Here is a 19,672-nt window from a genome sequence, read left to right on the forward strand (position 1 = left end):
TATACAGGGTGTTTGTGAAAAGTCCATCAATAATGAAAGGGCGTATTTATTGGGCCATTTTGAGTCGAAAATGTTCTATGACATTTTGCCGTCCGAGCCACGGTTTTCGAGTTATGATTTGAATATTTTAGGGATGACCCCTTCATTAAATTAGCGCTGTCTTTCAATTTCTTAATTAAATTTAAGGGGTCATCCGTAAATTACTCCAATCATAACTTGAAAACAGTGGCCCGAACGGAAAAATGTCATAGAACATTTTCGACTCAAAATGGCCCAATAAATACGCCCTTTCATTATTGATGGACCTTTCACAAACACCCTGTATATCTGTAAATAAATATATTGTATAGATATATTTTTGTTTTCAATTATTAAAGTGTTGACTTGATGAAATACCTGCTGCGTTTCTTTGTTTAATAATTTTTTCAAAAACAATTACGGTATAGGGAGCGTAATTAATACTTTGTTAATTTTATTCAAAGTATTCTCCAAAACATGCCCTACACGATTACATTTTCAATTAAACTCTAAGCCTTTTGATACGGCTAAAATAATATACACAAAGGAATGTGGGACCTTTAGTTTTCCTATTATTTCAATTGTCGTAATTTTCACATTTCGAAATAGGCCTAACGTACGTGTTATTTTTAATTTTAATACAACTAAATTTTAACCGGTAGATAAATTAATCTATACCTTTTAGCGTCAATATTAGCCAAAGAAGTATAATTATCAACGATAAAATCTTTAGATATATTAAAATTAAAAGACTTACGTTAATTTTACAACGAAAAGTTTCTCCCACAAAGGCTTAACGCCAAAGACGCCAACCGAAATTCCCGAACTTCACCCACCCGAGCGCGCGAACTTTAATAGGTGGTCATACGTTTCGTGATTGGTCCGCGCGGTTGGTATTTTTTCATTCGATATCCATCCGCGCCCGCTTTCAATACTCGCGTTTAGGAAAACTACTTTTCCGACAACCTCTCTTTGGTCTTCGTAAATTATACTTAAAATGAAAAAAAAATTTTTTTTTTACAAATCATAGAGACAAAAAAAATTGAAAAACAAAAAATAAATTAAAATTAACACATTTTTAACTTTTCGCGTTAATTTTTTGAGTTCTTTTGTTTACCGGGTTTTTTCTTTATAACCAAAATAAGTTCGTTTCGCGCTTTTTTCCATCAACAACAACAAAACGATCGGCGTTATAGTAAATTTTGTATAATTTTGGTTTGTTGTATATTATCTTAAACATCGTGTATAATAAATTCCATTCATAAATTAATTTATTTAATTTAATTTAACCCTTTTTGGTATATTATTTCATTATTTAAGGCACGAATTTTGTAGATGAATTTTTAGCTTTAAGTTTACAAAATATAGTATATTTTGTAAAAGGTTTTTTTACGAATAGAATTGATAAATATCTTGGATTTAAAGATACGAATTCTTTTTTTTTACAAGAAAAAGAACATACATGGGTAAATTCTTTAAATACCCCAAAATACGACGGAATTTTGTTTTTTCGTGTAAATAGACCTAATTAGAATATAGCGCGATCCCAAAACGTTTTCACCACGTGACCAATTTATTTTTGGTTTCAGTTCCGGTGATATTTGAAAAATCGAATTAAAAAAGCTATACGTCGCGGTCACTGTCTAGCTTTTTCTTCGCTTTCATTCAAGAAAAAAAAATAATATTAATTAAAATTGTTCCTTAATTAGTTCTTCAATTAATAGTCCAGATCTATCTGAGGGAGAAAAACGACGCGACTCAACAGATAGAGTGAATAGATCAGAAAAAAGATGATAAGACGAAGACGGTCAATAGGCTAAAGAGACCGATTCTGACCGCAACTGGTTCTGGAATAGCAGCGGCGTTGTCACCATTTTCTTCTCGCTTTGAAGGAGGTTCGACTGCTATACGCGACGAAGTGGACACTTAGGTTTAATATCTTAGTTTTTAACAATAATGGCCTGTTCATATTACAGAGTGAGAATGAAACGTAATCTTTTAAAACCAGAGTTCATACAACTTTTGGAAAACCGATTTCCCTAAGTTTTCCAGGTTTTTTTCCACATATATGGAGTAAAACAACAGGAGTGGTTTATTTAATAGTTTAAGCAGCCCCTTCTGAGCAAACTTACTCGAACCTCACAAATTTCCCTGATTTTCCTAAATTGTACTAACAATTCTAAATTTCCCTGAGTTCCTTGCCAACTATTTATTTTCCTGAGTTTTCCAGGTTTGTATGAACCCTGTAAAACCCCTTGAACTTATGCTATCACGTCACAAAGTCCGTTTCCCAGGTTTGTATGAACCCTGTAAAACACCTTGAACTTATTCTATGGCGTCACAAAGTCCGTTTCCCATTTCGCTAGTATGCCTCAAGTTAAATAGGTAACAAACCACAGTCAGCTTATACTTTATCTTATACTCCCATTGATATATTTGTGCCTGACCAAGAGCTAAGTCATTTTTTTCAGAAGGGAAACAAACTTTGGATATTTGGTCAGATAAATATACGTTTCATCCTTCCTTTAAATCTGCTTAACCCCATCCTAAATTAATCACAACTCAAAAACACGCAATCAAAGCTCGATATCAGGGGAAATAAAAGTATTAGATTTTAAAAGCCAAGAATGGATAGAGTTCGTGTTAGTGCGTTAAAGATAATGAAAATAAGGCATTCATGCAAAACTAACCATCCTTTAAAGTGGAATTTTCGTCACCTTGTTCAGCGGCCATATCTGATGCGTCCTCGAAGGGTTGATTCGACGTAATTTCTGTACCATGGGCCAAAAAAAGGAACGGGGAAAAATGGGCGGGGGAAAAAATGGAGCCAAAAAAAGCTAAAACTTAATTCACAACTTCACACACTCGTGCTTAAAATCTCAAAAAAAATCCCAGTAAAATTTGGGTTGAGAGGCAAGCGCTAAATGTTAGGGCTTGATTCGCATCACCGTGGATCGAATTAAATTAATTATAATTAATAATTAAATTGCATTACCTCTTCCTTGCGTGGCGAAAGAGAATACGTTGCTTTCTTTATTTAATCCGTATTTGTTATTAGCTTGCATGATGACTTCGTATGACGTAGCCGGTTTTAAACCAGTAATAGTATATTTTTGAGATTGCATTAAACCAGATTGACTTTCGGCGGGAATAATTATTCCTTCACTCCATTCGTTATTTTCTTCGCCATCCTAAAAAAAGGCGCGAAAAAAAACCCGCCAAACTTAAAAAGTTATTAAATTTTCATGAATTATCTAAATTAAACGCGAATATTTTAAGTAGAAAAAATGCTAGAGGGAATGCCCCCCAACAGGCTGAAACGTTAACATTAGTTTCCCATAGAACGCCTGTAGAAGTGTTTACCCCGCTAGACATGGGTTTCGCGCGGGAAAAACCTAATCACGTGACAATCGTAAAAGCGCGCGCGAAATTTCAAAAATTTAAAACGGAAGGAACCGATTGAAGATTAAATTTTAAACTTACAGATTTTTCTCTGAGTTTTAAAACGTAGTCGATGACCCCGCTGTAGGAAGTTGTGCCCCAAATAAGATCGTACGATTCGAGTTCATTTCCGTTTGGATGACTCTTAAAGACGATGGGTGTTGCTAAGCCTAAGAAGCAAGAGAGTGTTACTTCTCACTTTTTACTTTTCTTTGTTTTTTCAGTGGTTTGTTTATTTTACCGGAGAGTTCAATGGGCTGTCTGGAAGTTCCTAGAGCGTTTTTGGCGACGCAAATGTACGTTCCAAAGTCTTCCGGTTTCACTCTTTTAATATGAAGAGTGTGTCTGATATGGGAATGCGTGGTGCGATGATGGTCCGATGTTGTGATCTTTTTACCATTCTTCTCCCAGTACATGTGAGCATTTGGGTCAGCGTGAATTGAACAACTTAATTCGGAACTGACACCTTCACCGCTATGAACTACCGGATTCTCAACTTCGATATCCGGGGGATCTGCGAGAAAACCGTTAGGCTTAGGAATTCCAAATAGAAATAACTTAAACTTACAGAGAACGTGAACTTTGACATTGGCAATGTCTTGCATTCCGATTCCATTGTTGGCCATACATTCGTATTTTCCAGTGTGAACGCGTTTAGCTTCTTTAACTACAAACGAACCTCCTTCGAAAAGTGGGCTACCATTCGGAAGTGGTGTACCTTCCTATAAGTAAATAATTCAATTAGTACACTCCGTAATTATTTATTTAATTTATTAACTTATTTTGATTTAATACCAATTTCTTCCAAGTAATAGCCGGTGGTGGATTTCCAGTTGCTTCGCAAGTTAAGTTCAAAACTTGATTCTTTCGCAATGAGATTTCGTGTTTGGGTTTACGAATAATTTTCGGTGGTACTAATACATTAACGTGATGAACTAATCTAATTTTTGGTTCGGAACTGATAGAGCAAGTATAAACTCCGGAGTGATTCGCGATCAGGTTCTTAATAGTGAGTGAACGATCAGCTTCTCGAGTGAAACTTGGATCAGTGGTGATTTCAATCGCTTCGGCGAATAGGATTTCATCAACACCTTTCTCCCAGACAGTAGTATAGGAACCTATTAACGTTTTGAAAGATTCAGTGAGTAAAAGAACTTCAATGTAACATAATCAAGGTATTTATATACCTATTTTATCTACGTCACATCGAAGGTTGACGCTTTCACCTTCCTTTTTCGTAAATGTTTTAGATTCAGTTGTAAATACGGGGACGTGCGTTGATGGAGGGTCTTCAGATTCGTCGTAATAATCCGGAGTTGAACTCTCAGCCGCTTGTGCTCGAACTGAAATTAGAGAAAAAAGGGAACCTTTATTGTCAAATTGCTGATAGTAAACGCGATATAAACAAAACGAGTGAGCGTGAGGTAAGACAAATCTCGCGCTGAAATCCGGAATTAACTGGATGCTATCGCCCCCTATAGTTTAAGTCGTGAATATGAAACTTAATTTCTCCCGCTTTAACGAAATACACTGGCTCTTATGTTAATTGAATTAATGAAATACACGTGGGTTTTGTATCATTGGATATCACTGGCTCTTATGTTAATTAAAATTATTCAAACCCTTGCATAAATCACCAGTAACATTTGTTATCAACTTATCAATAGACAGAGAACAGATTGTGAGACATCGTACACCTCACAAACCCATGGTTCTTGAAAACTACAGAGCTGCTTATAATTCACCCCAAAAGTACAATGGAATCAGTAGCAGCCTGCGCTAAAACTGACTAAACTAATAAAACCGTTAAGAGAATTAAGGGTGTCTCATATGTACAAGTAGTAGGGAATCTCTTTAGGATCCACCCTCGTATAGTGACAGACTGCTCTCTACATTGTGGTCCCAAAAATAAATCCAGAAGCACCCAGCAGGCTCGGAGTCGAGTGTTTGATTACTAAACTCTTAAAACAGACCAAAATAAATCCTTAAATCTTCCCCAAAATCCCGCAAAGTACTTGAGAGGCGCGTTTTTAGCTGACGTATTTGTTTCTTATCACAATATAAGGATTTGTCTCTTTTAGTCTAGTTTCGTCTTTGACGCAAAACATTATTAGATATAATGAAGATTCAATCCTAATAGGCCTATATTCGCGACAACCTTGCTATGGTTCGTTTCCTGGCCTTGTCTACTGGGAAAAACATGGATAGCAAAGATGCAAAGCGGATATTATATTAAAAACTATTTTTCTATTAATATATTTGACTTGTCGCATTGTTCTATACCGTAATGGCACCTCTTACCTTTGACGGTATTTAGTTTATAACGCAAAACCAACACTAATGCTGCCACGTGATATATTTATACACTACGCCAGCTCTAAGTTGGATCAAGATATTAAGGGAGATTTTTTATACAAGAGGGATTATAAGGGTACATTATAATCTTGACATTACACAGATGCCAAAGAACTATAGGAGCTTTTGGTATGAGTATAAAAATATTAAGTGTATATAGTACAAAGGGTCTGGCCCATGAAGGAAAAGAGAAAAATAATTATCTTTAGCTTAATTAAAGATATAAATCTTCTTTATAATTATTTTTGTCGCTTGTTAGGTTTGAAATTTTGTGAGAATAAACTCCCTTATTTGTTACGGGGTGTTTTCTTCAATTCAGAAGGTCACGTGAAGTACATGTAACTATCAACATAGCCTTCAAGAAACAAACCTACGCTTTGTTAAAATATTTTTTACATAAATAATTATAAGAGAGCAATTAAAAGAAATGTAAATGATCGGAAAATCCCCGAATTTCTTAATAATTTCAGGTTCACGCCTATAATGAAAATTTTTTAAATTGTGCACTCAAACAAAGGATTTATTAACTTAATTTAATTTAATTAAACCTCTTTTATGAATGATGCAATGACGCCTAGAGGGTTTTGTTGACAAGAAGATTTAATTAAAATACTGGGAAGATGTTAATTTGTAATTAGCGTTTAAAGAGGCCAACTCATCTTCTAAAACTCTACCCCTATACTTGACTTTACAGTTTGACATCAACGCCTTAGCGTCTTCAAATTATGAAACCTAATTAAGGCTTTTTGAAATATATGCTTTGTAGAATTAAAGGGTTGGTTAACTAGCCCATAAAAGTACAGTTTTATCCTATTGAATGCAGTTTTTACAATTTTACAAAGAGTTACAGATCACTTCCTGGATATAATGACGAACCCTTCAGCTAATTAAAATAAATTTATTCGTGATTAGATTGATTAATAATTAACTTCGTTTATAACATACGCGATGAGCCCTCGTTTCACTATCGAATAAGAGTAAAAATGTATACCGCATTCAGTTTCATCCTCCCTTTACTGAGAAGGAAGGAGTTAGGTGGAACATTCGTTTAAAATTTAAATTACATCCGACAAGCTCATTCATATAAAGACATCTTTTAATACAATAACCGCCCACTAATAAAGCCTCATAAAATATTTGATTCTTTGAGAGCTTTTGTCGGAAGTTACTGCGGAAACAACTACACACTTGTAAATTTCCCCAAAAGACAGAGAGAGAGAGTAAGTCGAGAGACCCGTATGCATGGCGCCCTCTAAATTCTCGAGGGAGTCATCCAGTACAAGAGAGGGGGCCCCTCTAAATTAACCCTCGGACTGGCAGATGAAGAGTCACTTCCGGCGTTACGATATTTCGTGATTGATTCCATTTTGAAGGCATGACGTAAATAGTGTCGCGTCATTAAAAGGACGGACCATGACGTTACGACCGTAGAGTTCATAGGAGCAAACGTAATGACTCATTTTAAGAAACGTTTTGAACACAGAAAAAGTTCTTTAAATTTGAAAAGGCCCTAATTATTTTACAGAAAAAGGGGCGCACCTGAGTAAATTTAAGTGTACCTACGTCAGGTATAATTTTTTTTTGTAGGGAAACTACGCCTCACTAACCAGTTATGTTAAGCCTCATTATTCAAAATCAAGGGAGTCTCTCACTCCTTACTTCTTAAGCGACTCTAGTGATGAAATCAGAACTTTGACAATTTTCAAAGGGCCCCTATCCCTTCACTACGAAGAAAAATACCGCTTTTAACTTTTGCCGACCTATAGCCCTCAACTTCAAGTTTAATCTCATTTTAAGTAAGCGTTCAACGTCCGGGATTAAGCATGGAAGCGGAATCTACATTCACTCTTGAAGACAAGCTTATTTGTTAAAAATAAAGAAAATATAAAAAAAACTCGAAATCTTAACTTGATGAAAATTAGGCTTAAATGATGTGGGTGTGTGAAACGAAACGCGTACGACCCAGCCCCCTTCGTGTTTTACCGAAAGTTAATTAATATATATACCATTGCTAATGACAAGAGTGGGTTGTCTTATCTGAACTGTAGCTTTTTTTCAAAGAAAAATCCACCGACAATCTTTCTTTTTTCTTTTAATTTTCAATTTTTTTCACTTAACGAAAACGGATCTAGAAAACATCTTTTTATATATATTGTGTTATTTTTAGGGTCCCACACATAACATTCTTATACGTAAGATGAGGTACCCCATTGCCTACGTTCCAATAACCTACGCAATTAACTTTAGCGATGTTAAAATGCGATTAAGTTTCTATTTTAGATCCTTTTTCAGAAGGTTTAAAAAATAAATTTGACAAGGCTTAAGAAAATAGGCCTAAAAATTAAAAGACAAATTATGGCGTGACTGGATTACTAAAATCCAAAATAAAAGACGTGATATTTTGAACTTAAACCCGAGAGCGTCGTGTCAGATGGGGCGCGCAAAATGTCATCGACGTAATGGTTATACACGCCACAAGTTTTAAGTTTTAGGTCTCTTGGTTATGCGTTATGCCAAAGCATGCACGCTTATAACCCCAAAGATATCACGAAAGATTTCGCTTGCATTCTAAAAAAAAATTCCCTGGAATGTTTCCTGAAAGAACTTAGTTAAGTCTAAGACGAAACTGAAGGAAGAAGTTCCTTATATTTCTACACCCTTGACACTCACCCCTCGAACTTTTAGAGGGTTATAAAAAAAAAATAAAGATGACGTCAACATTTTCGTTTATTTCGCCGCCTCAATTTTTAAAATTCCACCGTAGCAGCTAGCGAAGGGACCCCCGAAAATTACTTATAAATATCCGCCCACACAGCCACGCGACCCTGTCAAAAAATATTGAAGAGGTAGGCCTAGGGTAAAATAATTTTCGATATTTTTTTTGCAAAATCACTATAAACCAAACCTTGATTTAAACAAGGGGCCTTTGAGGGAAAGAGTTATCCTTAAAACTGTTAATTATTATCCGAAAAAATATGTGTTTTCTTATGGGTTAACAAGAAGTAATATCTAGTTTATTAGGGAGAAGGTATAAATTCACCACATCTCCAGCTTTATCTCCAGTCCAAACGTAGGTCCGGAGTTAATCCCCGCCTCTAAATTACAACCAGTATCTCATTGTTTCTTGAAAACTCACGTCAGCGTGACGCGAGTGACGAAAATTACGTATTTTTCGACTGAGGAGAGGCAGCGAAATAACCCGACCTCCTTTTACGTCCCCCCTTGTATTTTGAATGGGGCACTGGGACTATGGCGCGCGAATACTTAGACCACTTATACCTTCTCCCTAATAAACTCGATATCACTTCTTGGTGTTAACTTAATAAGATAGTCGGCGATTTCACGAATGATTCGCTCGCTAATACTGCCTTTACAATTTTGCTTCGGCTCATAATTCGAACCACTTTAGATAATAAAACATTATCCAAACATGAGGTACCGTATCCTCCGTGGCTCTCAAAAGCTCCAGTTAGGATTTTTTTCTTCTTCCAAATTTGACATTTAAGTAATCATAACAATATTGCACTTTTTTAATGAATAGCAATATACACTTTGAGTGCATTATCACTTTGAAATTAATCAGTCGGAAATTGACTGACAATTCGGATATCCGATACTCCAGTCAAGATAAGAGAGACGATGGTTATATTTGCGCAATTACAGACTCGGTTCAAACTATGACGCGTATTTTTTTTTCTTCTAAACTTGAACCCCATAGATATAAAAGTTTAAAGAAAAAAAAATGTTACGACCCATGAAGGGGAATAAATCCTGACAAAAATCGAGGGACAATTCACTATCATAATAAAAACGCTCCTCGGAGTAAATAGAGAGGAGAGGAGCTACGGTAACGTGACGTTAATATTGGTATAGTCTAAATTATATGACCCGAGCTGACGACTTACAATATGGTCGCCAAAACCCCCAAAACCGAGGTAAGATAAGAGATAGGAGGGTGTGACGCCACGAGTAGGTTCATGGTAGCAGACTATATGGTACAATCTAACTTTGAGGAAACCAAGTTATCCGCCTCTCGGTTACGGAGAAGATGAAGATGGGTACAGTACCGACGGAGATGGTTTCAAAGGATTAGATCATCAAATATCCGTGGGAATAAAACCGGAAACGAAGACAACCGGCAAGACAACCCGCCGTGTCGTGAAATAGCGCGCTTATCCTTGCCTATAGTTGTCTGCTAACTAATTTCTTTCATCTTCATTTCCTCCCCAATGGTGGTCCCGGTTTAAATTTACGGTAGCATTGAGCAAACAAAACGGTCCTAAAACTTTACGGTCTTATTTGAGTAATAATAATTTAAACAGGGGAAAATATATTTGAATTTTTATCGCGTCGTTTCAAAGTTCAAAATTTTTCAACTGAAATATTTATCTAAGTATTGATAAGATTGCGGGTTTTGTTTGGGTGCCGGAAAATCAGCGATGAAAGAAACGTACGTGGTAGAGTGGCCGAGTGGTCTAAGGCGCTGGTTTTAGGCACCAGTCTCTTCGGGGGCGTGGGTTCGAATCCCACCTCTATCAGGAAAATAAATTTTTTAACTAAATTATATACAGTCGACAACACGTCGAGTTTCCGGGCCATTACGTTCATACCCTACCATCACTCGCAACTATTACGGATTACAATTTCAAATTAGTCTTAGCGAAAACCGCATGGAACCCTTTTTACTCTATTACAAAAATTATTCTTCAGAGAATGAGTCTCTCCAGATTATCTTGATAAAGAATATAAAATTGGGGTCAAGAAACTAGCTATAGCTATTTCTAAACGAAGTATATAAGATAGGCATCGTGTCGCTAAGGAATGTTTTTTCCCGCGCTTTTTTAAAAGGGTTAATTATTTAAGAACAACGAATCTCATTGAAACAAAGACAAAGGATTATAATGAAACCGAGTCAGGCGACTAATCTAAAACGACCGTAATTAGAATTACAATTTTATAAAACGATTTTGATTACGTAATTTAAGTATTTAAGGAATGTTTGAAATGTTAGAGTATAAAGGGTTGCGCATTATGATTAAGGTTAGGCGTTGGTGGTGTTATTTAGTCTGGGTATGTTTTCCATCAAACCAGAGACCACCATAAAGAAATAAAAAGCCACTTTCTCAACCCACGGTGACATTTTTTTAATTGAGATCATAAAAGCCGTTCATTTTTTTTAGGAGCCATGCAGTCATTTTAAAATGGGTGTCAAATAGCATGATCATGACGTCAATAATACACCCCTTGCATAACTCGGTTCAGAACAAAAACCTCTCGAGTTCATATATAGAAATAATTATAATTCAATCGTTAAGTCATTATTATGACGTCAGAAATAATAATGTGTGTCACTACCGGATCTAAACATAAACACGTTTGACTAATACTACCTACACTTTAATAAATAAACCACAAATTAGCAAACATTTTAAGGGAGTGTCCGGTACTGTTAAATCTGAACACGACTTCATAAAATAAAAATTTGACAATCCCAATTTAGAAAGTGACGTTACTGTTTAATAAGGGGATTTTTTTATGTAAAGAAAAGCCGTCATTGTTAACAGAGGCAATGAACAACCGTGTTTTCATAATAAATTAAAAGAAAGGGCCGGGTATGTACGAGTTTATCCAACTACGCCCACTTAACAGGAAGTTAAATATGTATGATCGAATTATGGCCTAAGGGTAGCAATTATTTAAGTAAATAAATGGATATAGGACCCTGAAAAAAAATAAAAAATAAAATTACCGTCCAATAAAAAAACAATAAGATATCTGTCATCAACAGGGGTTTATATTTTGAGCTATATAGACGTATAAGCTTGGGTCCTTTCCCGGTATGTGTATATGCATATACCCAACTCATTTTCAAAAACGTGAAGAGAAAAACAGCTGGATAAAATAGATCCTCGCCTTCGTTTGGTGCAAAAAACAAAGCCACAAAAGTCAGCAATGACTCTTCATCAAAGTGATGGGACAAGAACTGCCTTTGATTATATTATTAATTTCTCTTTCTAGTTTCAACAGAGCATCAGAGGATTTACAGATGAATAGTAGACACTATAGCCTTTACCAATACGCAAGGGAACATCTCGCCAATGTTAAATATTCATTTCCGGTTTTTTCCCTAATTGGGTGATGAATTTCTGTACAAGACGTATCATTATTGGTTGAAAATTTCGTCCACTTCACTGTATATCCTCTATGGAGGTGGAGCTGATTAGACCAAAGTAATCATGTGTTTACCAATAAACTGAGTGCCGGAAGTAACTCCAAAAAATTTAACAACAAATATCAACTCCTCTAGAGTAAATCCTCTATGAAACCTTACGGGTTTCCACCCAGAAATGATAAGCAATTCTAGTCCCTCTCTAGTATCGTTGAGAGAGTCCCTGCATTAACCGAAAAAGAACCCTGGCCTTCTCCATCTTTTGCGGTTTATGGTGCCACTATCCTATCTATTACCAAGCTGTCTTCTTCAGAGGATGTTGGGAGGGTGAAAGGAAAGAAGATGGAGGAGGGGGGAAGAGTTTTTCAATGTAGAGATCATCGACGCGTAGTACAAGTTATTACGCCGACTGAATTAAAATTACAACAACTATCATCTTGCCTATAGTAGAGGAAAGAAATAACTTAAAGTGTGAGAGAGACATTGCCAAATTCGTGACCGATAACTATCAGAGCCTTTTTCTTTTTCCTTTTTTTCTTTCAAGGGCAAAAAGATTATTTAATATTTGAAAAAAAATCAAAATCAAGAATGAAATCGTATCTTAACTGTCGATGGATGAAATCAAATAGTGTCGTAAACAAGAAATCAATAAACTAAATAGATAATAATAAAACTTGGCAGAAACCATGTTTTTTTTAAATAGAAAATTATCGGAAATAGTTACAAAAAAAGTATTTCCGTTTGGTTCCAGATTAGATTCAAGTAGGCCTATATGAGTTGTTACTGTTTTTGAACATCTAAATTTTTGGCGCGCTTCCGTTTCCGGCAGATGAGTATATGGGAAGTTACGACGCGGCTGTGTTCTAAAAATCGGCCTCGTCACTAACATATTTTGAATGGTTGTTCACCAAAACTTTCCATCGCATATTTTCTCATCACATCGTTTGGGTAGAGTTGAGTCAAGTCTATGCCTCGGAATTCGTCCAATGGTTTTGTTTTACTTCTCTCTTGTCGTTGAACCGTCATTCCTTACTATTTCCCTCAAATTCTAAAAGTCTTACACCCCTATAACAAGTTAACTATGCTGGTGACACTTTACTTGGATAAACCTCTCTCTAGCTGTATTTTTACAGCGATTTAAAAAATCTCGAGTCTTGTTTTTTGGCTGCAAAAACGATTGCCGAATTTTAGGGATACGTCGGTGTCTTTTGAAGTTAATCTAGGCTTACATGGATTCTAAGTCTTAACCCCAAAATTAAAGTCGAAGTCTTAATTAAGTATAATCCGATTTCGAAAACCAAAAATATTATTACAATTTGCGAAATTAACATTTTTCTTAATCGCTTTCCCGAATAGTTAAGCCTATTTTTAGAGCTAACTTATGACGTTTTTCTCACCCTTACACCAGTAACTCAAGCTAAAAGTACACTCGAATCTAAATCCGTTTGAGTTTAAAACATTCCGAACAGCTTGAGCTCGTCTCGCCTGATCAAAAAGTTAAAATAAATTCCCCTTTTAGTTTCAAAAAACTGTTAAAAACAAACCGTGCAGATTCTAATTTTAGTGATTTTTCTCTGTACATGCAGCTAGACTTTGAGAAAACATCACCCATATAGTCGGTACATTTTATAATAATTATTTTTTTCGCCCCGCCGAAGGTTAGGGTTAATTAACAAATATTTAAGCCAAAAATTTCCAAAAAGAAAACGCAATAGGATAGAAACCTTGAATACTAATTATTACTTGTAAAAAAATTAAATATTAGCGAAAAACGGGATAATTTTATATTTTTTTCTTTTTAGCTTAGTATTGCATAAGTTGATAAGATATGTTTCACAAGTTTGTCACTGGTTACAAACTGGAGCTTGTCATGAAGTGACGTAGGACATAGATGAGACGCTGTCAAAAGTTTAGTAATGCAGACTAAATAGGACCTAGATGGAAGTCCTGCAAAACAAACCGAGTGTAGTCTGCAATTCTCGCGTTGTCGTTCACGAACAAGCTCGAGCTCTCTCAGTAGCATTACGAAGTATAGGTAGTGTCATACTTATGGAACATCTCACTTAAAAACTTATGGTATTGGGTGTGAAATTGATTCCTTTATCCGCGGGGCGAAATACGATTTTTCAGTATTCAGTACTAGTTTGCGTTAATTGGATTTGTTGGAGCCGCATTCCTAACAAGAATTTTCATTTATTGCCAGCGAACTACTGTAGGAAATTAACGTCAAAATAAAAAAATAAAAAACCACCAGGAGGAAAATCTAGTCCAATTAACGAGAGTAGTTTCGTTTCGTATACATAAGTCTTTCGTTTTTTTTTCCTTTCACCCACGCTACTTAAAGTAATTAAGCAATTAAACTAATTTAAAAACTACATGCCTCGGAAAAGAAAAAAAAACACACACAATTTAAGTAATGTTTCAATGTCAACGAGTTAATGGTGCGTGTTAGATTGAATTGAATTTATTATTAATCCAAGTGTTTTGTTAACGGTTAACTGTGTTTACTAGTTGCCACCGTATAGAGAGCTTTCAGTTGGGGGAGGAGCTATGATTTGTGAGATAAACTAACACGACCATATTGGTGGGTTGCATGCAGGAGGAAATCTGAAACCCACCAATATGGCTGCCAGAACTGAGGAGGGTCTGACGTAGTATTCATCCAACTGAAAGGTCTCTATACTCTGAATGACTATACATTAAGACCTGTATGTAAAGCAGACATCAGTCAGGTGGTACTATTCGTCCAATAGAATTTTATAGCCCCCTAAAGGTAATCTGCTTCACAAAAATAGGTATTATACATTAACTCAAGTGCTACAAACCACCTTCTTCAATTTTGAAGATAGACAAACTCCTTCAAGGGAATAAAATACATCTAAGCTCGTCTTAAATCATTCAAATCACTCAAAATCAACGAAAACCTGATCCTTAACGAGTTTCAAAAAAAACCTTATACCCAACCCAACCTATGGTAGGACAAACTTCAACAGTAAAAACTGATTTTCTATGCAAGGGGCCCTCATCTTTAAAATCAGAAGTGATTTCATACACATATAAAAAATACTCGTGCTTTTCTTATCAAAAGGATTCAAGGAAATGGGAGAAGAGATAGAAAGGAAATAGGTACAGATATGGGGGAGATGTTTAAAAAGATGTAATTACCTATTAAAACCCAACCCTATAAGTAGGGGTTGACTGACTGGCCTTAAATTCTTACGAGGTCTTTAATATAATAAAAAAAAAATACTGGTTCTGGTTTGCACGCTGAGATTGCATGATGGTACAAGCAAAGTGGTATAGTGTGTTACGAGAAGAACAGGTTTGTTTTTATAAGTTTATAAAATAATTCTTTATATCGTGGACGCGTGCCAGAATTAAAAAATAAAATTGCCTTCAAATTCGGAAATACGATTGTAATTTCTGTAAAAACTTTCTCTCCCAATTAGTAATGGTATTGCTGTATTATTCTATATGTAGGAGTGTTGCCAAATCGTGCTTACATTCTGGAATAGTGTACAGGGAAAGGTGAATCATGAGTGAGACAGCTTGACGACATTTTACTAAAAATACTAGTTTCTCTTAGAGAAAAATTCAACCGGTTTTAATTTTTATTTGTTATTTTTAAGGCGTTAATAATTATTATAAACAATTATGATTTGAAGTAATAAAAGTATGCCTTTATATGCTGCTTTGATTTAGAATTATTTTCGACTCTCTCTCTCGCATATACCTCGCAGCGTGAAGAAAAAACTAATTCAATATAAGCGACTATGTTATTAAAACGTTTAAAATAGTCTAGAAAGATCATTAAATAATCCATTAATTATAATCCGTTTAAAACTTATTTTCGTGAAAAAAAAATAAAAAAAACACAGTCACGAAAATATTCTTATCCAAGCAAACTGAACTAATACCTGCAAGGGAAGTTTAATTTATGAAAGTATATGAAAATACCGCTTCTTTACAATTGGTTCATTTATAATAGGTATTGTGTTAAAAGGGTAGAGATGGATGGTTCCAATGGTTAATAAGGGGAAAACACGAAGTCTATAATTTAGTTTTTCTTTTTTCATTATTAAAGATTAAGAATCTGTAAGGTCAACGTTTGATATATTAAACTAGTTTAATCGTTATCCCATGAAGACCGCCAATTTAGGGCTCACCCCTTTTTTATATCTAAAAGTACACCTATATTAAAAATACCCCATCAATCATGGAAAATCTAGATCTTAGGGAATTCACTACAAGGGACTTTCCACCTTATTTTCTATGATCAAACTCCTCACCATTTAACTGAAAACATGCTTGTAACTGGTTCACGAGCATGTTATTCTCATGCTCTTAAGGAATTCCAAAATTACGGAAGTTTACGTGGCCCTTGCTATATAAATAAAAAAAAATTTTGGAAGATGAAATAAAATATCAAAATTGCGCCAAGAACACTGATGAATTCTTTTTAAGTTTTTTTTTTTAAAGTTATCTTGAGTCTCTTCCTGGTCTAAGTCTGAGAGATTATTTTTAAAATATCGCCAAGTATAATATAAAACTCGTAAAGTGTCAACGAAACCAGGGAGCTAGGAGTTATTAGTCCCGGTGATCGTGACACGGAAAGGTCCCCCGCGTTCACTTCAGTCCCGAGTTAGAAAATAAAAGGGATTTTAAAAAGATCTGCTTTGCTTGAGGGCCATCTTTTTCAAACCGTTTCCGAGAACTAGAAGATGAAGAGAAGCTCAAAATAGAAACGAATATCGTCACCCCGCTTCCAAAGTTTTATTCCGGGAAACACCCGTGGCGTTAACAGCGCCCTAACCAACCCTGGTGCCAACACCAACTCGAGAATTCAACTCATTGAACCGCTTAGCGATACACCATCACATCTTAAAGGGAATATAACCTTAAGAACATTTCCTCTTCGCAGTTTCTGATGAGACTTTCTATATCTTCCCACCAAAGTCAGAGGTCATACTACCTTTAAATACAACAACCAAAACACAATCTGATCGAGTGACAACAGTTCATATTGAATCCTAGTACCTTGTAAGACAAGATATGATTGAAAGAGACAGAGGGTACTTGGAACCGCAGCTGGTTTTCATGTTGAACTCTATTAAGTTTAAAACATGGAGCGTGTGCTGGGTCTTTGATGTCAGGATCAATAGGGAAACGGCAGCTAATAACCTTCGATTGTACTAGACAGTATGGGAAGACACGACCTAGTGTCAACACCCTAAATGCGTTTCAGGATATGATAGATGTTTCCTAAGTCTGTTTACACTGCGGTGTTATTGGGGTATTTAACAGGATATAAGAGAAAACGAGGACAAGAGACGATGAAGATGAACTCACTAATCACTAGAGTAGGAAGTAAGATCTACTTGACGCAGTGATACGTCCAAGGACAACAGACAAGGGATTAAAATATACTTATAGGAGCGATGTTTTATAAAACTGTTTGGAATCATTCCAAAGACAATCCGGAACCGGGTATAAAAACAACTTATAAATATTCGACAATGGTGTGAGCTTGCCATAGCTAGCTATATTTTAGAACTTCATTCTTATATAGCGTACTTGAAATAAAAGAACCCTTAATAATTCAACCGCGCAAAGGAACACTGTTTGCGCAAGCGACAATAAAAGGTGTACGAACGTACTTCCGTTAAAAGGGTATATTTCCGGTGGGCTAAATGATAATAAAACAAGAGAGAAGGGGGTAACCATATTAATCAAATCGTGTTTTAACAATGGGGACGCGACGCCTAGCTCGTTAAAGGACTGCATGGTGAAGGAGGAAAGAAGGTTCAATGCCTCGACGGACGGTCACGTTACGCGACCAGCCGTATAACAAATATTCCCAGTGTAGCTATAGAGCTATCTTAATAGAGATGGGTGCGAAACTCTCTTCTAATGTTTGGTTTCAGCGTCAACGTATGACGATATGTAATTTCACCTTCAAAAAACCCTCCTTGACGTGCAAGTACAACGCATACAATTAGAATCATCGGCGAATGAAAGCAATATAATTAATCAACTTCTACTGCACTAAAGCTAATTTGACTCAGGTTGGATGGATAAAACTATCAACTAGAAATTGTATTCTTTTCTTCAATCAAAGACATTAAAATGAATGTTTTAAGAGCTCTTTCACATAAATAGACGTGCAACTGCGTAGCAACGTGTCACAAAGAAGACATTGGCGGCGAGTGGCTTGACCTGTATGGCGTTTATTTGCAATGTCAATTATTATTAAAGAGAGTCCGGCAGCCCGCAGCGTATTTTATTTGTATTTCCGCGCCCAACTATACAACTATAGGGACCCGGAGGCCGGGTGTGGTCGCTTATTATAGCAACTGCTACAGAGAAAGAGGGTCAGGCATCCGAACCTCCTCCTCTCCATCTCCCCCACAATCTTCCTCTCGGATATATCCAAAGCCATGGAAGTATACCATGGTGTTTGATGACAGACGCCAGCAGCTGGCCCCTAGCTGCGCATGGCACCCCGTGCAAAAACATCTACCCCTGCAACTGTAGGGCCCTCGTATTTGTAACAGTGGGATAGTTAAGAGGCTGATATCGTAATGAAACATTCGGAACATAGAACGGAAGAAGCTAAAATCGAATCGAAAGGTCTAGGCCCTATGGCTCTCACTCATTAAAAAATATTATACACCAGAAACTATGCCTATATGGGGAAATTGTTCCTGCGAAGAAACTTAAGTTTATGGGCTTCTGACGACAGACTTAGTTTATACCGTTTCGGTCGTAGATAATTCAATGATAATTAAGATTAACCTAATGACACCTCAATAACCTCTATAACTCTGGTTTTATGAATACAACGGATACATTTTCAACTTCTTCCCTGTCAAGGCTTTTAGTTACAACTGGGCTCTAATAATTAATCAGACGTTACAGTAGCTTGACAGTTTTTTGATTAAAATATAAATAATTGACTCTAGATCATTTATCTTTCAACCCATTCGTCCACACCTCATTCAAAAGGCGTCTGTCAATTTGTCTTCCCATATATGTAGATATTTTCCCACAAAGGTAGGCATACGTAAATAGAAAATTTGGTGAGATTACGACAAACGGAAAACGGAATATTAAAACATTACAAAGAGTTTCCCGTACGGGGAGCGAGAGCATGCACACACTCCATCCAAATCGAGCGCTTTTCAGGTTAATATTTACGTTATTATGAAGGCCGTTATTAAATCTAGGGGGGGGGGACTGCAAATGTATAGTACAAAACACACGGGGTTTTAACTGAAGAGGAGGAGACATTCTCTTTTGTCCCGACTGTCATTAGAAAGGCATTACAAGGGATTTGGCTGTAATTTTCGAAGGTACGACCAACGTTCTGTACATAATAAAAACTCACGAGGTCGACTTCGGGTTATGTAAAACACGATTGAAGCCCGCAGGCCGTATCCTCCCTAACGATTAACTTTATACATAATAATTTCTATTAAATCAATTTTCAGAAGGCGTACGTGGATGGACATATTTGGCCTCGCGCATTCAATAATTATAAAGATAAATTCAGTCATGTAAAGGGAGGAGAAAGAGATGAAGTTGAAGCTTTTTTCCCTTTATTTATCGCTAAACTTGTACGAATTCATGCGGGATTCATCCTCTCTTTGAGGATAAAAATTCCATGGGTGACAGGATCGACGAACCGAA

At 36.1% G+C, this 19,672-nt stretch overlaps 1 protein-coding gene and 1 non-coding gene across 6 annotated transcripts in view; one reads left to right on the top strand and one right to left on the bottom strand.

Annotated features, from left to right (window-relative positions):
- Positions 1–443: 443 nt before the first annotated feature.
- Positions 444–19,672, bottom strand: part of LOC149661668 (protein amalgam-like) — a 40,600-nt gene continuing 21,371 nt past the window's right edge. Inside the window, exons 2-9 of one of the 5 annotated variants that reach the window (XM_089843238.1) lie at positions 4,647–4,802; positions 4,255–4,577; positions 4,028–4,181; positions 3,701–3,973; positions 3,502–3,629; positions 3,014–3,209; positions 2,736–2,789; positions 444–1,919 (exon numbers count right to left, since the gene is read on the bottom strand). In XM_089843238.1, coding sequence (XP_089699364.1) covers positions 1,798–1,919; positions 2,736–2,789; positions 3,014–3,209; positions 3,502–3,629; positions 3,701–3,973; positions 4,028–4,181; positions 4,255–4,577; positions 4,647–4,802 — 1,406 coding nt within the window. In that variant the 3' untranslated portion in view covers positions 444–1,797. Of the gene's footprint in view, positions 1,923–2,708; positions 2,790–3,013; positions 3,210–3,501; positions 3,630–3,700; positions 3,974–4,027; positions 4,182–4,254; positions 4,578–4,646; positions 4,803–19,672 lie in introns of all 5 variants that reach the window. The other 4 variants (XM_089843236.1, XM_089843237.1, XM_089843240.1 and 1 more) reach the window with 4 other exon arrangements.
- TRNAL-UAG (transfer RNA leucine (anticodon UAG)) lies at positions 10,271–10,352 on the top strand. Its single transcript has one exon. It is a non-coding gene; the product is annotated as a tRNA-Leu (tRNA).

The sequence above is a fragment of the Phalangium opilio genome, unplaced genomic scaffold (genome assembly GCF_054372755.1).
Source record: "Phalangium opilio isolate 3A_F unplaced genomic scaffold, DU_Popi_V2 ptg000070l_1, whole genome shotgun sequence".
In the NCBI taxonomy this organism is placed as follows: Eukaryota; Metazoa; Arthropoda; class Arachnida; order Opiliones; family Phalangiidae; genus Phalangium; species Phalangium opilio.